General features: G+C 33.0%; 1 protein-coding gene across 14 annotated transcripts in view; it reads left to right on the plus strand.

Moving 5' to 3' along the window:
- HYCC2 (hyccin PI4KA lipid kinase complex subunit 2) overlaps positions 1–16,831 on the plus strand; it is a 115,007-nt gene that overhangs the window by 61,049 nt on the left and 37,127 nt on the right. For 10 of the 14 annotated variants that reach the window (XM_036927929.2, XM_036927928.2, XM_036927926.2 and 7 more), the window contains 5 exons: positions 1,753–1,833; positions 4,503–4,604; positions 9,471–9,650; positions 13,371–13,451; positions 14,801–14,916. In XM_036927929.2, the coding sequence (XP_036783824.1) occupies positions 1,783–1,833; positions 4,503–4,604; positions 9,471–9,650; positions 13,371–13,451; positions 14,801–14,916 (530 nt within the window). In that variant the 5' untranslated portion in view covers positions 1,753–1,782. Of the gene's footprint in view, positions 1–657; positions 967–1,736; positions 1,834–4,502; positions 4,605–5,328; positions 5,385–9,470; positions 9,651–13,370; positions 13,452–14,800; positions 14,917–16,831 lie in introns of those variants that run through there. The other 4 variants (XM_057503707.1, XM_036927931.2, XM_036927934.2 and 1 more) reach the window with 4 other exon arrangements.

The following is a 16,831-nucleotide window of genomic DNA, read 5'->3' on the forward strand; positions in this document are numbered from 1 at the left end:
GATTATTTTAAGGGAAATCCCAGGCATCGTTTCACCATTAAATATTTCAGTATGTATTCTAAGTGAAAAACCTAAGTATAATACCATTATCAAATAGAAAAACCTCACCTGTAATCATTCCTTAACTTAAAATCATCAAATAACCAATCATGTTCAATTTTCCCCAGTGTATCATGCTCTTAATTGTTTGAATAAGAGTCCAAATACAATTCATACTTTTGTTGTTGATTTTTTTTAAAACTGTAGGTTTCCTTACTATCTCTTATTTCTCTTACAATTTATTTGAATAAATCCATCAGTCATTCTTCAGAATATTTGCTGTATGAAAATGAGCATGTCTTCTTTTTGAACTCCTTGCTTACATAGTACTTTTGATATAGTGCATTATATAGGGATATTTTTAAATCCTTTTGTATTTGAGGGGAGAAATTAGAAAATCTGATTTCTTTTTTTTAGGTAATTATTTAGTGTGGAATTTGACATACTCTTAAGAAATACTGTCTTTTTAATAAAAGAACTTTCATTGCAGTTCCTTTAAAACTGTATCTCCCCACCAAGTAATTCTTTATTTCTTCTAGTTCTTATCTTTTGAGCCTTAAATTAAAAACAAAAAACTTTGTCCTTCTCAATTTATCTCTCTCTGCCTCAGCTTCTCTGTAGTCCTGTTCTCTGATTTCTGTTCCATTAACAGTCTCTTACACCTCATCTAGTCTGCTCTTAAGACCTTCTATTGATTGTTTCATTTCTGTTATCTCCCTCCAGACTTCATCCCTTACTTAGCACTTGCATATTTCTCTGCAGGTCCATTAGCATGGTTATGACTTTTGTTTTGAATTCTTTTTCGGGAATATTGGTTATATCTATCTCACCAGGCCCTCTCTCTGGGGTTGTCTGAGTGATTTTTAACTGGACCAGATTCTTCTGCCTTTTCATGGCGATAGAAGTGGTCGCAGGCAGGTAGTGCATGTGTCAGCTGGGAAAACAAAGTCCCTTCCTGCTTCTTGGCCACCTTGCCCTTCTCTGCTGCCTGTGCTGTCTTCTCAATTTAAACATAATACATCCTTATTTTAATTTTTTTATAATTAAAAGTTACATGATTAGAATATCCTCAGTAATCCTTCCCTTGAAGCAAACACTTAATAGTTCAGTGTCTATATGCTTCTATGTCTTTTACACATTTTATATAATTTTTAACGGAGTTATAGTTATATATTATTGTGAAACTTGCTTTTTCTACTTTGGACATTTTTACATTTGCGAAACAAATCTACCTTCTTTAAAGGCCTTATTTCATGTAGTATATATACATTTATAATCAGTTTGCTGAGTGTATGACCCTTGATTTCTAGCTTTTCTGTGTTTGTCACTTACAGTCTGTCACATGGTTTGTTCTATGAAGTATAACTTGATCCAGTTGTTTATTTGGTAAAAGCTTTAGACATAGACTGAATTTGTCTTGGGTAGTGTGCAGTTTGGTTTCACTCAATAAAGTTGTGTTTGCTGCTTTGAAGTATAATTTGAGGGGAAAACATAAAAGTATTATGAAAATAGAGTTCAAACATATCATTAAAAATTGAACTTATTTCTTAAAAAGAACATTGTTTTAATTGAGCTCTGGTCTAAAACTAAGCCTCCTTATCTGAAATACATACTAGATGAATTTCTTCTTTAGTGAAAGGCATATATCATTTTTTACTTGTGGTAGTTTCTATAAGTAGTGCTATTTTCAAGTTCAGTACTTTTTCCTTTCAGAGGTAAAAGAAGAATAGGAGATAGAAGAAGATGCTGGGATCTGAACGTGGTGTTGTAGAAGAATGGTTATCAGAATTCAAGGTAAATTGGATTGGGGACAAGTATGGGTCAGATGCTTATATATATATATATCAGTATTCAAACATTGAATATGTGTTCTATGGAGAAACTGAAATGTTATGAAGTGGAAATGGCAAAATCCAAAAAAACTTGTTTCTAATGAAATAACATGTTTCTATAATTGCAACTCTTTAAAAAGCACTTATGTGAAAAATGGCTAGAAGATAATATGTAAAAATGAAAATAGTTGTTAGGATTGATGAAGGGATAAATAAATTTTAAAGTAAAAGGGCAGAGAAGCCTCCAACCCATAATAAAGCACAGAAATAAGATTTGTGTCTTGTATTTTTATTTCCTATAATTAAAATCACTCATTGATTTGCCTGAAAACTATATAATTTATGAACATCACAGAAATAAGTGTTTTGTAGCATAATTCATTTATTAATATATCCTACACTGTTTTTTTAAGATAAATTAATTTAAAGTAACTAAGCAAAACTTGGTATAATGTGTGGTTTCTTTTTTTTTTATTGCCCTATAGTTGATATACAATCTTATATTAGTTTCAGGTGTGAAACACATTGGTTCAACAGTTACCCATATTATTAAATCCTCATCCCCACTAGTACAGCTACTATTTGTCAACATAGGAAGATATTATAGAATCATTGACTATATTCTCCATGCTTTACTACTATCCCTGTGACCAGCCTACATTATGATTGAGGATTTTTGTGCCCCTTTATCCCCACTCTCCCACCCAACCCCTACCCCATGATAACCTCCAGTCCTGTCTTAGTGTCTAGAGTCTACTACTGTTTTGTTCCTTCTGTTTTGCTTTGTTTTTATATTTCACAAATAAGTGAAATTATATGGTATTTGTCCTTCTGTGCCTGGCTTATTTCACTGAGCGTAATACTCTCTAGGTCCATCCATGTTGTTGCAAATGGCAGGATTCTTTCTTTTTATGGCTGAATAATATTCCATTGTGTATATGTATCACCTTTTCTTTTTCCATTCAGCATTGATGGACACTTAGATTGCTTCCATATCTTGGCTATTGTAAACAATTCAGCAATAAACATAGGGGTGCATATATCTTTCCAGATCAGGGATTTTGGTTTCTTCAGGTAAATTCCTAGAAGTGGAATTACTGGACTGACTGATATTTCTATTTTTAGTTTTTTGAGGAATCTCCATACTGCTTTCTACAGTGGCTGCACCAATTGACATTCCCACAAACAGTGTAAGAGGGTTCCCATTTCTCCACATCCTCAGCAGCACTTGTTATTTCTTGTCTTTTGGATAGTGGCCTTCTGACTGGTGTGAGGTGATCTCTCATTGTAGTTTTGATTTGCATTTCCCTGATGATTAGCAATGTGGAACACCTTCACAGATGCCTGTTGGTCATTTGTGTTTCTTCTCTGGAGAAATGTCTATTCAGGTCCTCTGCCCATTTTTTAATTAGATTTTTTGTTTTTTGGGTGTTCAGGCATTTGAGTTCTTTAAATATTTTGGATATTAACCCCTTATCAGGTAAATCATTTATGAATATATTCTCCCATACTGTAGCTTGCCTTTTTGTTCTGCTGATGGTGTCCTTTGTTGTACAGAAGCTTTTTATTTTGGTGTAGTCTCACTTGTTCATTACTGGTTTTGTTTCTCTTCCCCTAGGAAATGTGTCCAGGAATAAATTGCTCATACTTATATTCAAGAGATTTTTGCCTATGTTTTCTATATATTCAAGAGATTTTTGCCTATGTTTGCTTCTAAGAGTTTTATGGTTTCATGACTTACTTTCAGGTCTTTGGTCCATTTCAAGTTTACTTTTGTATATGGAGTTAGACAGTAATCCAGTTTCATTCTCTTACATTAGCTGTCCAGTTTTCCCAACACCAGTTGTTGAAGAGGCTGTCATTTCACCATTGTATATTCATGGCTCCTTTATCATGTATTAATTGACCATACACATGTGGGTTTATATCTGAGCTCTCTATTCTGTTCCATTGATCTATGAGTCTATTTTCTATTCTGTTCCATTGATCTATGGGCCAGTACCATACTGTTTTGATTACTGTAGCAGCAGGAGTCTCAGCCTCCCAAAGTGTTCCAACTGTTCCTGGTGCCCAGCCCCCCTAATCACCAGAATCCAGTACAATGTGGTCTCATGCTCTTGGAGCACTTCTCCAGGGCAAGGAGTGTAGAGTTCCTGGGTATATTTCCTCTCCACACTCTCTTCCTCTTCCTCCTGCCTGTTGGCTGGAATGGGGGAAGGGCTTGGATCCTACTCGATTGTGGCTCTGCCTGTTTACCTTTTCTTCTTCTCCAGGTGTAAGTGGTCTGTCTGAAGTCTTCAGGGTTGCTTTCAGGTTTAGTTGTATTTGCTGTTGTTCCTTCCTTGGTGTGTTTGTGGGAGGAGGTTTCCGCCTTAACTCCTACTCTGCCATCTTTTTCCCCTTCCTGTGTAATGTGTGATTTCTAATCAGTTCTCATGGTTGAATAGTTAAAAAAATCTATAGCATCCTAACAGTTTGTTTTATTAACTATCATAGTTATTTCTTATGCTACTTATTTTTATTTTTGTTACTTGACTCCATTATGAATCTTTTCAAAAGGAACTCATATGAAATAAAGTTTGACTTCCCAAATATTAAATTCACTTTTCTTTCCTTTGATGTTTCTTTTAGGCATTACCTGACACTCAGATCACCAATTATGCAGCAACTTTACACCGGAAAAAATCACTGGTACCGGCCCTCTATAAAGTTATTCAAGATTCAAATAATGAGGTAGGAGAATTTATATGAAAAATAATTTCAACATAGTAAAATGGAATGTGTATACTAAAACACATACATGTCGTTTTGTAATTTTTCCTCCTCTTTTTTTTTCTTATCCTTCTTATGAGACTGGAAAACTTTCTGCTGTTTTCATTCTGATAGTTGCTTTGGTTTTCTCTTTGCCCTCCCTCTCCATATTTTTTAATGTTTTGATCAAATTTGTTTCTGTTAAGGACAGTATGTTTAGATTCTTGATTTAAGTGACCGTCATCTTAGTAGATTATTTAATTTGGAACTTTTTTCTGTCTCTTATTCTGGAATGTTTTCTGGAAGTCAAATTTTAACCATACACTGATTGAAATTTATTTAAATATCATGTATGTTATTTTATTGCCAATATAGAACTGTGTATAATCACTCTAATTGGTAAATTCAAACCAGTAACTTGAAATGATCCTGCTAGTAAATTTAGCTCGAAAATGGTCAAAGGAAGTACTTTTTTAGCTCGTCAAGATAATGAACCTAGAAGAAGAGTTTCCTGTTATTCAGCTTTGTGAGAGAAGGAGGAAAACATTACAGTATTGAATCTATATGTTAATTTATGCAAAGTACACACATCATCTTTCCCTTAACACAATAGTGTGACATACAAGTTTTATCACCTCTGGATTCGTGCATGCTTTAAAATGAAAATGAAAGGAACACACAGGAAAGTAGCTTCTTATCTTCCCAGATACAGCCTTCAAGAGTGCCTCTGCTGTGTACTGGAGTGAGTTTGAAGAAGTTCAGGTAAACATCTCCTAACCAGCAGCTTAACTTCAAGTCCTTAACTTTTGTCCTATGACTAAAAGCTTGTTTACTGACTTCTTTATTCCTAGCTCCTAAACAATGATTGGCTCTCAGTTAGGCTTGCATCTGTTGCTATATAGCAGCAATTGCAAGATTCACTTGCTTCTTTTTCTCTTGCTGTGTATTTATGAATGTTTTATAACTTTAGGTATGGTAATATACATATATGTATATCCTCTTGGTCAGGAGTTTTCAAAATTCTGTTTGAATAATGAATGTGTGTATTCCCTACTCCTTGTTTTGTACTGTCTTTTAACATTTAAGCTTTGCTTATTAAAATTTGTTTTATGCTTTCTCTTTAGATTGTAAGCTCTTCATGGGCGGTGGTTATGTATTCCACATTTGTTAATTCCCTAGAATCTAGTATTTTATCGTATAATGAACACTTAATAAATACTGATTAGAAGAATAGTGAAATATAAAATGAGACTGGCAAGTGCTATCATTTTCATTAGGACTCATAAATGTATAAAAAGTATCAGTTTCCTTTTTTCTTTTATACTTGGAAGCTATCACATTGAACATTGAAGTTATTCATATTACTTTATATTGTCATACTTTATCATAATAACATGTAAGGCCTTGTCCTGATCAGAAAAAGAAAAATTACAACTTGAGAGATTCAAGCTCAAGACTAGCAGTCATTACATCATCCAGTTGCCAGTGTAGGTCTTCCCATCCTTTCTTCTGTCAGGTCATAAGGTTCTAACCATGTGTTCATACTTCAAAAAAGCAGAATGTTAAGCTGTATAGAATCTCAAAGCAATTCTGGACTTTAGTTGTAGAAGGAGAGCTCTTTTAGTCCAGATTTTGTTATATTTTATACCATGATCAAATGTATTATTTAGTTAACAGGAAATTATTTCAGAAATTATCACGTGCCATATAATATTAATTGAAACAGTTCTGCTTTAAAGAAGACCATAAAGGTTCTTAAGAAAGTGTGTATTTCCAGAAGTTTAATATTACATATGATAGCCAACCTATAATCTCTAGACCAATAGCTTGTTTTAATCTGTAGACCGACATATTGCTCTATTTTTCTCCTTTCAGTCCTTCCAGACCCCTTAGTTACTCCAGCAGTTCTTCCACTTCAAAAAGACTTTCATCCAATCCATTAACCCTTATCACTTTTTCATGATTTAATTGCCTTTCCTTCTTCTCTCGAATGTCTCACTTCTCTCTTTTCCCAGCTAACTTTTTATGACCCATCATTACAGTCATTCCTTTGCAAACATTCTTAGTTTCTTTGTCTCTCATTCCCTTAGTTTACATTCTTTGGGCAAAGACTCAAACACTTGGATAAAACCCAGCCATACACCAATTTCATGTCTGTACCTTAGTGGTTACACATACCTGAAGAAAACACAATTTTGTTGACTTACTCCAGTTTAAATGCAGGACAAAAATCTCAAATGGGCATATAATACTGTCTCACAGTCTTGCTTTACTTCTTTGGTATACCTTCTCACTTTTCATTTTACACCTTTTTTCCTCATTCCCTTATCCTCCTTTCTCATTTTCAGCTTGCTTTCTAGATAATTAAAAAAGAAGCAAATAGTTGGGAGCTCTCTTATTTTCACATTCAAATCTACCACTCTACTAGCACTTCTGCCTCCACTTTCCTGCCTTTTCTGTTGTTCAATGGATAAAGTGTCCCAGGTTGTATCAAAAGGCCATCTGTCCCACTTAGGCCTGGATGCCATCTTCTCTAGGCACCTCAAAGATTACTCCTGCAATTATCCCCTCTCTTTCTGCCATCCTTGATTTTTTTTCCTGTCCTGTTGAATGAAACATGGTAAAGACCATATTCTAATTTTAAAAATCTTTTTTGATTTGCCTCCTATTTTATTATCTACCCCATTTCTCTTTCCTTCTTCACAGGTGAACTTTTTATAAAAAATATTGCTTATTTATAGCCTCTCTCTACTATCCCCATTTTCTCACCTCACATTCTTTAACCCACTCAAATTGGGCTTCAGTCTCCATTATTCCACCCAAATTGCTCTCAATGTGTTCATCAGTAGCATGTCTCTTAGTATTTATCATGTCAGAACTGTTTGCTAAATTTGGGGAAAGTATCCACTCATTTTTTTTTTAACCAAAGGATAATGATTTTTAACACCTTTTGATGTGGGTGATAGTGCCATTTAGGGGAAGTCATAGTCACTTATGATACTGAGAAATTGATGGCATGATACATATGCTTAGAATTAAAGATTTTAACAGATAGCATTGGCAAGTTTTTAAGTCTTTTTTTTTTTTGCAGTGGTGTCTGATTAAAATTACTGCATTGCCAGTCACTCCTCCTCCTCACTTTGAAAAAAAGCAGAGTAATAATTCTGGTAACTCTGTTTCTTTGCTATGCTTACTCAAAATATAGTCTACATGCCAGTGTACTTCTTGCTACTGAGGAGGGGAAGTTTAAAGTCTTTATAATGTAAACAAATTGTAATTGTACCATGGACAGTAAAATTCAGAGAAGGCAACTTTGAGTCTTTTACTAAAGTGGAAAGTAGATTTGAAGCATAGATATATATTTTTATTAAATAAATTTAAGAGCGCAGCAATCTTGAATTCCCCTAAGAGCTGGATATTGTTGTTGGTGTTTTAAAAAAGGTACCAGCAACTGTTTTCAAATTTTTATTACTTCATTGTTGTCACTCCATGGAATATACTATTTGTAATTAAAAATAACCCTTACCTCCTATTCTAGTATAAGAAATGTAGTGTAATGGGAACATCAACTGGTGTAGGAAAACCTGAAATTCTAGAGTGAACTTCAATGACCTTGATTGAACAAACTGACTGGTCTAGACTTCAGTGTAAGGGGAGAATTGGAATGTTTTTAAGATTTTAAACACCATGATAGTAATTTCACATAAAAGACTTAGTAGTTACTAGACAGGTGCATGTGTGTAAATTTTTTCTAGCTTTAGAGTTGTTCCTTACTAAGCTTAACTTATCTAAATATATTAACTATACAGTCATATAGGATTTGTTGACTTTTAATTTATAATTATATAAGTAGTGACTTTAGAATGTTGGATTATTCTAGGCATGTATAACTATATTCAAGCAGATTTCTAAATGTATATGCATTATTTTAATCAACTGAGTAGAGGTAAGCATATAAATTACTGAATTACTCATTTTTTTTAAAGTTGGTATTAAATTTTAATTTAAACATCAGTCTATGGTTTCCTTTCAGTGTTTTATATGCATTTTAAAATCACACCCAGTTTTGTAGAGTCTGCAGTTATTCCAATAAAGTCATTCTAAATTGGCAGTGGTACATGCTTAGGGAAAAGGGAGAGTTTATTTAAACTGCTCATTTTCTTCAGTTTTCAAGGAGATCAGGTTCCTTGCAAGTCATATTGTGTAATATCATATGGAAAGTTATCCACTTAAACATGAAAAAGTTATTTCTGTATACTTTCCTCCTTTTCAAAAATCTTTCAAATAAATTAGTAGAACTTAAGTCAGTCTTAAAAAATTAATTTGTTTTACTTGTATGTATTTAAAATGTTAGCTCGCATTTTGGATATCCAAATATTATGTATTTCAAAACCCCTTTCTCTACTAAATGGTATATAATTTGTTTAAATCATATTCTAAATTGAAATGTAAAGTTCCTTTATAACAAAATCATTTGAAATTATTTTCTTCCAATAGAAACTTTTAAAAATAGAGAATAGTAAAGGTTGGTAAGAACAGGAAAGGAAACTCACTAAATATAAATGTAGTACATTGGTTAAGGAACTAATTATCTACTAAATCTAGTACAGTATATTGAAATATACATTGATATTATGGGCACAAACTTCTCATAGTAGATTGGTCGCTTTACAATGTGGTCTGTGTACACAGAGATTAAGGTTTTAGTTGCGTTGATTCAAAAATGCAAAAACTAATATTGAAGATTTATTTAAAAATACTGTGTAATTATCTATGCTTTTAAAAATATATATATATGTAGTTAGCCAAAAGAATAGAAATAGTTAATGCACATTATTTTCCTTTTAGCTCCTGGAGCCTGTCTGTCACCAGCTATTTGAACTCTATCGTAGCTCTGAGGTTCGACTTAAGAGGTTCACATTGCAGTTCTTGCCAGAATTGATGTGGGTTTATTTACAGCTCACAGTTAGCCGAGACAGACAGAGTAATGGCTGCATTGAAGCACTTCTGTTAGGAATTTACAATTTGGTAAGTTGAAAATGATTGTTCAGAAAATTTTAAGTATTTTTTGAAGTTCTCTGAAATAATTCTTAAGGGATATTTAGAAAAAATTTAATTGAAGTGTCCACTGAATAATTTATTTGAATTAATTGAGTACAGAGATGATTAATACATAATACTGATAATGCATTTTATAAAGTAGGTGAAACAATTATAATTGATAGCATTGTAAGCATTTTATGACTTATTTCTTCATATTATTTTATTTGACCAATATGTCTGAATGCCTTGCATTAAAAATTTTTTAGCTTTTTAAAAATAATCATTTGAAAATACATTATTCATTTGTTACTATATTGTTTATGAAACTTTTTATTCTAAGGAATTCTTAGGTACCTTAAACATTATTATTCTGGTTTTTTTTCCTATGGTGCCTAGTTCAGGACATTGGTATTGAAATTCTTGCCCTTTGAAGTCTTATATTTGGTGTATTCAGTACTTAATATAAGCAAACACTCATATAATAAAGTTAAATTTATAGTGGAGAGGTAATAAAGTACCTCACAGAACATTGAGTATCACAATGAATAAATATTCTTCTGTATCAGTGCTCACACTTCTAAGTGTTATCCCTTAAAAAAGAATCATTAGAAAACATTTCCATCTTTAGACTGTATCTGAAGAAAGAATCATGGCCTTTACAATCACTTGTATTTTGTTTAAAACTAGGCCCTGCCACTTACTGACTTGTTTTAAATTTGGGCAAGTTGCTTAATATCTTAACTTCAGTTGCTCCATCTGTAAAACAGAAATAAAACATTGTTAGTCAGATTAGAAACAGAAGAATCCAGCATAGTGCCTAAGGTGTTTTAATAAATGCTTATTGTTATCTGTAGTATTTATCTACTTACTAGTAGTAGCTTATCATACATTAGTAGTAGTAATAGCTGTAATTAAAAGTGAGGGTTTTTCAACTTTACATCTCCCTGTATGGCCCCGGAAGATGACTGGTTAGCCAGAGACGGGTAAGATTCCTCAAGGGAGGAACAACCTAAGACAGGCACAGTCGCAGGGGGGCCATCAGGTGAGAAATTGGGGATCAACAGAGGTGAGGCTTAGAACCTCACCCCCCCTGTTCTGAGAGAAATCTTCTGCATCCGTGGATGTTTTATTGCCCTTGTCTAGCTTGGATTAACACATAGTCTACAGGCACACACCTGATCATCTATATTTACTCTCTTACAACACTAAACTATGTTTTCTACCTTTATCTTGTATCTACCTACCACTTCAGCATTTTATTAAAAATAATAATAATAAAGAGAAATGTGGTATCCACATATAAATCAAGTATAAAAATCAAATGAGTATTCATATTTGAACTGACTGTTTATAGTTCATAATGCACGAGCAGAACCGAAAGTTTCTGTGATGACTGCCCTTGTACTGTTCACCATGTAACTTATTCACTATGTAAGAATTTGTTCTCCATGTAAGAACTTGTTCCTTATGCTTCAGAAGATTGGAGACTGATGAATATTAGGCTTGGGGTGGATTAATGATTGTGCATTGAGCATTGACTCCCCTATACAGAATTTTATTGTTGTTAACAACCATTTGATCAATAAATATGAGAGATGCCCTCACAAAAAAAAAAAAAAGAAAAGAAAAGTGCACACTTCCAATTGTAAAGTAAATAAGTAACCGGGATGTAATGTATAGCATAAGGAATATAGTCAAAATATTGTAACAACTTGGTATGGTGATAGCTGATACCTAGAATTATCATGTATATAAATGTTGAATCACTCACTGTGTTGTACACCTGAAACTAATGTAATACTGTGTGTCAACTACCCTTCAATAAAAAATAAGTATCTACAAAAAAAAAAAAAAAAGAGGGTTTTTTAAAATTAAAAGCTAGGTTTAGGTATGAAATTCCCTATTTTGCTAACTTGCCTGATTGTTTTCTCTTTTAAAGCAGGAAATTTGTTTCTTTTATCACTGTGTCTCTTCTAGTGTTTAGCACCTGCATTTAGTGTTTGTTGATTTAATAATAGAGTTTAGTTTTAGATTATGTTTAACATTAAGCTATCATTTAAAAAATTTTTTAATTAACATATTGATATACACTCTTATGAAGGTTTCACATGAATAAGTTATCATTTTTATTAATTTGTTTAGGGTATAAAATTCAGTAGTTGCACAAATGAAGCAAAAATATTTGTCTAGTGGAATGCTTGACAGTATTCATTGGTTGCTACGGTTTAGTTATTTTTTGGCATCTCAGAAATAGTGCACTATTAAAAAAAATGCTCAATTATTATGTCAGAAATGGGAGCTCAGGCTTTTGTTTTCTTTAACTGCCTTGCTATCTGTGTTCTCTCTTCTCTGTGGTTCTTAATTTCTCTTACTGTGCTGGGTTTCTTTTATATATATTCATTTCTGTTTTCTTCTTTCCATCGCCAGCATTTCTCCCTTGCTTCACATAGCCCCAGAGGGTAGTTTTATATTACCCTCTGCTTAAACAAATTTCAGAACATCCTTCTCCACAAATAGAAACAAATATAAAAATGAAAAGGATTTAGTTTCATTTGAAAGCTAAGAATAAAAATTAAAATTTTATTGCCTAATGTAAATCATGTCCATTCACCTTAGCATAGCCCAGATGTTATAGTAACTAATTTTACTACAAAGTAGTTAAATAATCTCTCCAGGCAATTTTTAGACCTATTCTTCTGCTCAAATTAGAGGTATGGCCATTGTTCACATACAACTGTTACTCTCCTCTGACATATTAAATTTAAGAGATGAGCCTGATAGGGGGAGTTCTTTTGGGTTTGTGTTTTGGTGATGATAGTTGTTTTTATTGTTGTTTCTTTTGTGCTGTGTAACCACTCAATCTCTCTTTAACTACCTTTCCTCTAGGTCTGTTAAGGGCAATCTTCTTTCTATGGATTTTATGCCAGTTATGTATGAGTTGTAAAAGAAACATAGACTAAAATAAGGCAGTGGAGAAAAGGAATGATGTAGGAGGGCATTTCACTCCTCTAATTGCTGGCGTCTGTAGGCAGATTTTTACTGATACCTGTGGAAGATTTGAGGTACCAGTAGAGACTGTAGAAATGAAGGACACTGTTGCCCTTTCAAGAACAGTAAAGTACTTTTAAAAGTCACAAGAATTTAGTAAAAATTACCTAAATATGAATTTATTTTTAATCACTTGGATTAATATTAGTTATGTTATTATGTAGCTTATTTCAGGTCATGAGGTTATTGCTAAATAATTCTAAAAGTTTCTTTTAGTCAAGATTCATTCTGTTTTAGAACAGTGTGGTGCTCTTATTTCAGGAAGTACTAGATCCTTTGGCTAAAACCTTTAATTTTAATCTGTTTAATTCAGCCATGTTTCTACTAAAAGATCTAATCACTAGTAATCTCCCTGTTCTGTATGTAAATTTAACATGAAAATTGAATTGTGTGCCTACCTCATGTCTTTGCTGTCATTTTGTATTTGAGTTAGTATAGTATTGCTCTCAGTATCTCTCAAAGGATAATTTGACTACCAAAGTATGTAAATTTGTTAATAGGTTAGGAAAGATAGTAATATTTTTTGTATATTACTTTTTCACAAAATCTTCCTCAGTTGCCAATGATGCATTTGATAAATTAAGAGAGTTATTATTATTTCCTGTAATATAGTCCTGTGATTATTTCATTATTTTTTGTATATTTTTTCATCTATAGGAAATTGCTGATAAAGATGGAAACAATAAAGTTCTATCTTTTACTATCCCTTCCTTATCCAAGCCTTCAATATACCATGAGGTAGGTAAGATTGGAAAGGTGGAATTATTTAAATTATATTCAATAAGAGATAGAAGCCAGTTTCTTATGAGAGATAAAAATATTCCTAACACATCTTTACTGATTTGCTTCTTAAAAGTAGATATTTGTTATTACTGTTGTAAAGCTGAGCTGTTGTCCAGAGGCAGAAAGTAATTAATGGAAAATTTTCTGATAGTTCTTATTCATTCTTCTGCCTTTTCAGTCTTTTTCATTAGTCTTTTATGAATTTTCAAAAATATTATTTTTAAAGATTTCACATATTAATTAGAATTCATCTATATTGGATTGATTCATTTTTATTATTTTTTAGGGAAGTGACTACTTAGAAGAATATTAACACCATAATTATTTTATTTTCATTTAAAGAAGTCTAACATTCTAGCTATATAATAAAATTAAACTTCTGATTTTTGGTTATTTTATTTGGTGAAGAATGTGAAAGCACTGATAATCACATAGGTAGATAACTCCTGTTAACCTGAACTCCTTCTGCCTGCTCTCTGTGGATGTTGTAAGTCAAGCCTCTGAACTGTAATGGCCTTTAGTGCATGAAGTCATGAGGAAGCATTTAAAGAAACTTTATCAGTAGTTTAAAAATTACTTTCTATTTTGTTATTAACAAACAGTATCCTGTTGTTCCATCACTGTATGTAGCTGTTTATTTTCTTAGTTAAATCTTATGGGACTTTTGTGTTGGAAATAGAATGCCTCTTAGCTAGGACTCATTTATTTCTGAGTAATGGCTTTTAATTAAGTGCTGTGTATCATGTTATGAACCAAAATGGAAAATAGTGAAACATTTATGAATGGATGGTTTTTATAACTTTAGATACATGATCAATTATGTCACTATTAAAGAGACATTTGTTCATAGTCTTAAGTATTGTTTGTGTTACATAATTCTATACCTGGCTTTTTTCAATGTAGAATAGGATACATGAGAGAGAGTCCCTACCTGAAATTAAACAAACTACAAAGTTTGAGCACACAGTCCCCAAGATTGCTCTGTGTTCTGGAATACAAAAAAAAACAAAAGTTGATATATTTATAGTCTTTAGTCTGTTCAACAACTTTTTCTTATTCTTATCCTGAATAGAAATTAATTCCATAATCTTTCAAAAATAAAGCAGTATATTTTTAGTTTTATATGTTACATATATAATTTCCAAGAATACGTTTAGATATATATGATTGAAAAATGGAAAAGGTTTTGAAAGAGAAGAAATGGTCTGAAACTGCCTTTTTTTGAAATGAAAAAATACCTTACATGATAGAGATTCTTACTTCATTTTAGAGACATAATCTCATACTTTATCTTATTTTTGTAGCCCTCAACAATTGGATCCATGGCTTTGACAGAAGGGGCATTATGTCAGCATGATCTCATCAGGGTTGTTTATAGTGATCTTCATCCTCAAAGGGAAACATTCACTGCCCAAAACCGGTAATGGTCAAAACTGTAGACAGTAAAAGTTATTAATTTTATGCTTCATGGTTAACTGTAACTAACTTTGTAAAGTTTGGTGACTTTACTAACAAACTTACTAACAAGTTTGATAAGAGAAGAGGTAAAAAGTTAAATATGCCATACTAATGAAATACATCATAGCAGTGAAATACCCATCCATCTAATGCTTGGTACTATGCCATCTTGTATAGAGCAATGTAAAAATTAAAAAGTGTGGGCATCAAGTCAGACAAAGCAGGGCTTATATTCTAGCACTACAACTTAGAAGTTTGCCATCTCAGGTAGTTTATCTACTCCCTATACTTTGCTTCTTCATTGTAGAATAGATTAATTAGAGTAGCTGCCTACCTCAAGTTAGACAAAATGCAAAGTTTGAATACACAGTCCCAAAGACTGTTTCACTTCTGACACCAACTGCAAGTTTGGGGGATTCTCATAACCACTCTTTGGTTTGATGACTTGCTGGAAAGGATGCACAGTTCACTGAAGAAAAGCTGTTACATTCACAGTTGCAGTTTATTACAAGCAAGGGATGCAGATTAAAATCAGCCAAAGGAAGAAATGCATTGGGTAGAGTCTAGGAGGATTCCAAATACAAAGCTTGTGTTGTCCTTGCCCGTGGAGTTAGTTTAGGATGCAGCATTACCTCCCAGTGTCAGTGTGACAGTATGCAGTCAGTCTAGTGTGCGCTTTGATGTCCAGAGCTTTTATTGTTCTCCATGTGTGAGCATGATTGATTAAGTTGATTACTCACATGGTTGATTTCAGCCTCTGGGTTGATTGATGTTGTATGATCCAAAGCCCTACCCTAAATCATATGGTGGTTCTTTCTGGTGTGGCTAAGAATGTTAGATGTGACCAGCTCTATCCTAAGATCTGTTGTCACTAACCCCACCCTAAACAAAGACACTCCTGTCAGTTACAACATAGGTTACTTCCTAGTAGGGGGGCAATTGCCAAACTTCTGGGCCATGCCAAATTCTTTTCTTGGTTGTGGGGGTGGGGGAAGGGAGTGGTGGTTTATAACAGTTTTACTGAGACAAAATTCACATACCATGCAATTCATCTACTTAAAGTATATAATTCAGTGGTTTTTAGTATATTCATAGAGTTGTATAACCGTCATCACAATCAGTTTTAGAACATTTTCATCACCCCAAAAAGAAAGTCTGCACCCATTAGCAGTCATTCCCCATTCCCACTTCCTCTAGCCCCTGGCAACCACTAATCTGTTTTCTGTTTCTATAGATTTGCCTATTTTGGACATTTCTTACAAATGGAATGATACATTATGTGGTCTTTTGTGACTGGTTTCTCTCACTTACGTGTTCTCATAATGTTTTCAAAATTTATTCATGTTATAACACATCAGTATTCTTTTGTTTATATTGCTAAAAACATTCTATCATATAGATAACCACATTTTATTTATCTATTCATCAGTTGATAAAATGTGAATTGTTTGTAATTTGGGGCTATGATGAATAATGCTGCTATGAACATTCATGTGCAAGTTGTGTGGACATGGTTTCAGTTCTCTTAGATACATACCTAGGTGTGGAATTGCTGGGTCATATGGTAATTCTGTTGTTTTAACCCTTTGAGGCACGACCAGACTGTTTTCCAAAGTGACTATTCCATATTACAACTCCACCAGCAGTGTATGAGGGGTCCAGTTGCTCTACATCCTCACCACACTCTTTATCTACCTTTTGTTTTTAACCATCCTATTGGGTGTGAGTGGTATCTCTTTGTGGTTTTAATCGGCATTTGCTGGTAATATTAAGCATGTCTTCATGTACTTGCTGGCGTTTTGTATAATCTTCTTTGGAGAAATGTCTGTCAGGTCTTTCTACCTACTTCTTTTTTTATTATCATTGATTTACAATCT

This window comes from Manis pentadactyla, chromosome 6 (assembly GCF_030020395.1).
Source record: "Manis pentadactyla isolate mManPen7 chromosome 6, mManPen7.hap1, whole genome shotgun sequence".
NCBI classification, from domain to species: domain Eukaryota; kingdom Metazoa; phylum Chordata; class Mammalia; order Pholidota; family Manidae; genus Manis; species Manis pentadactyla.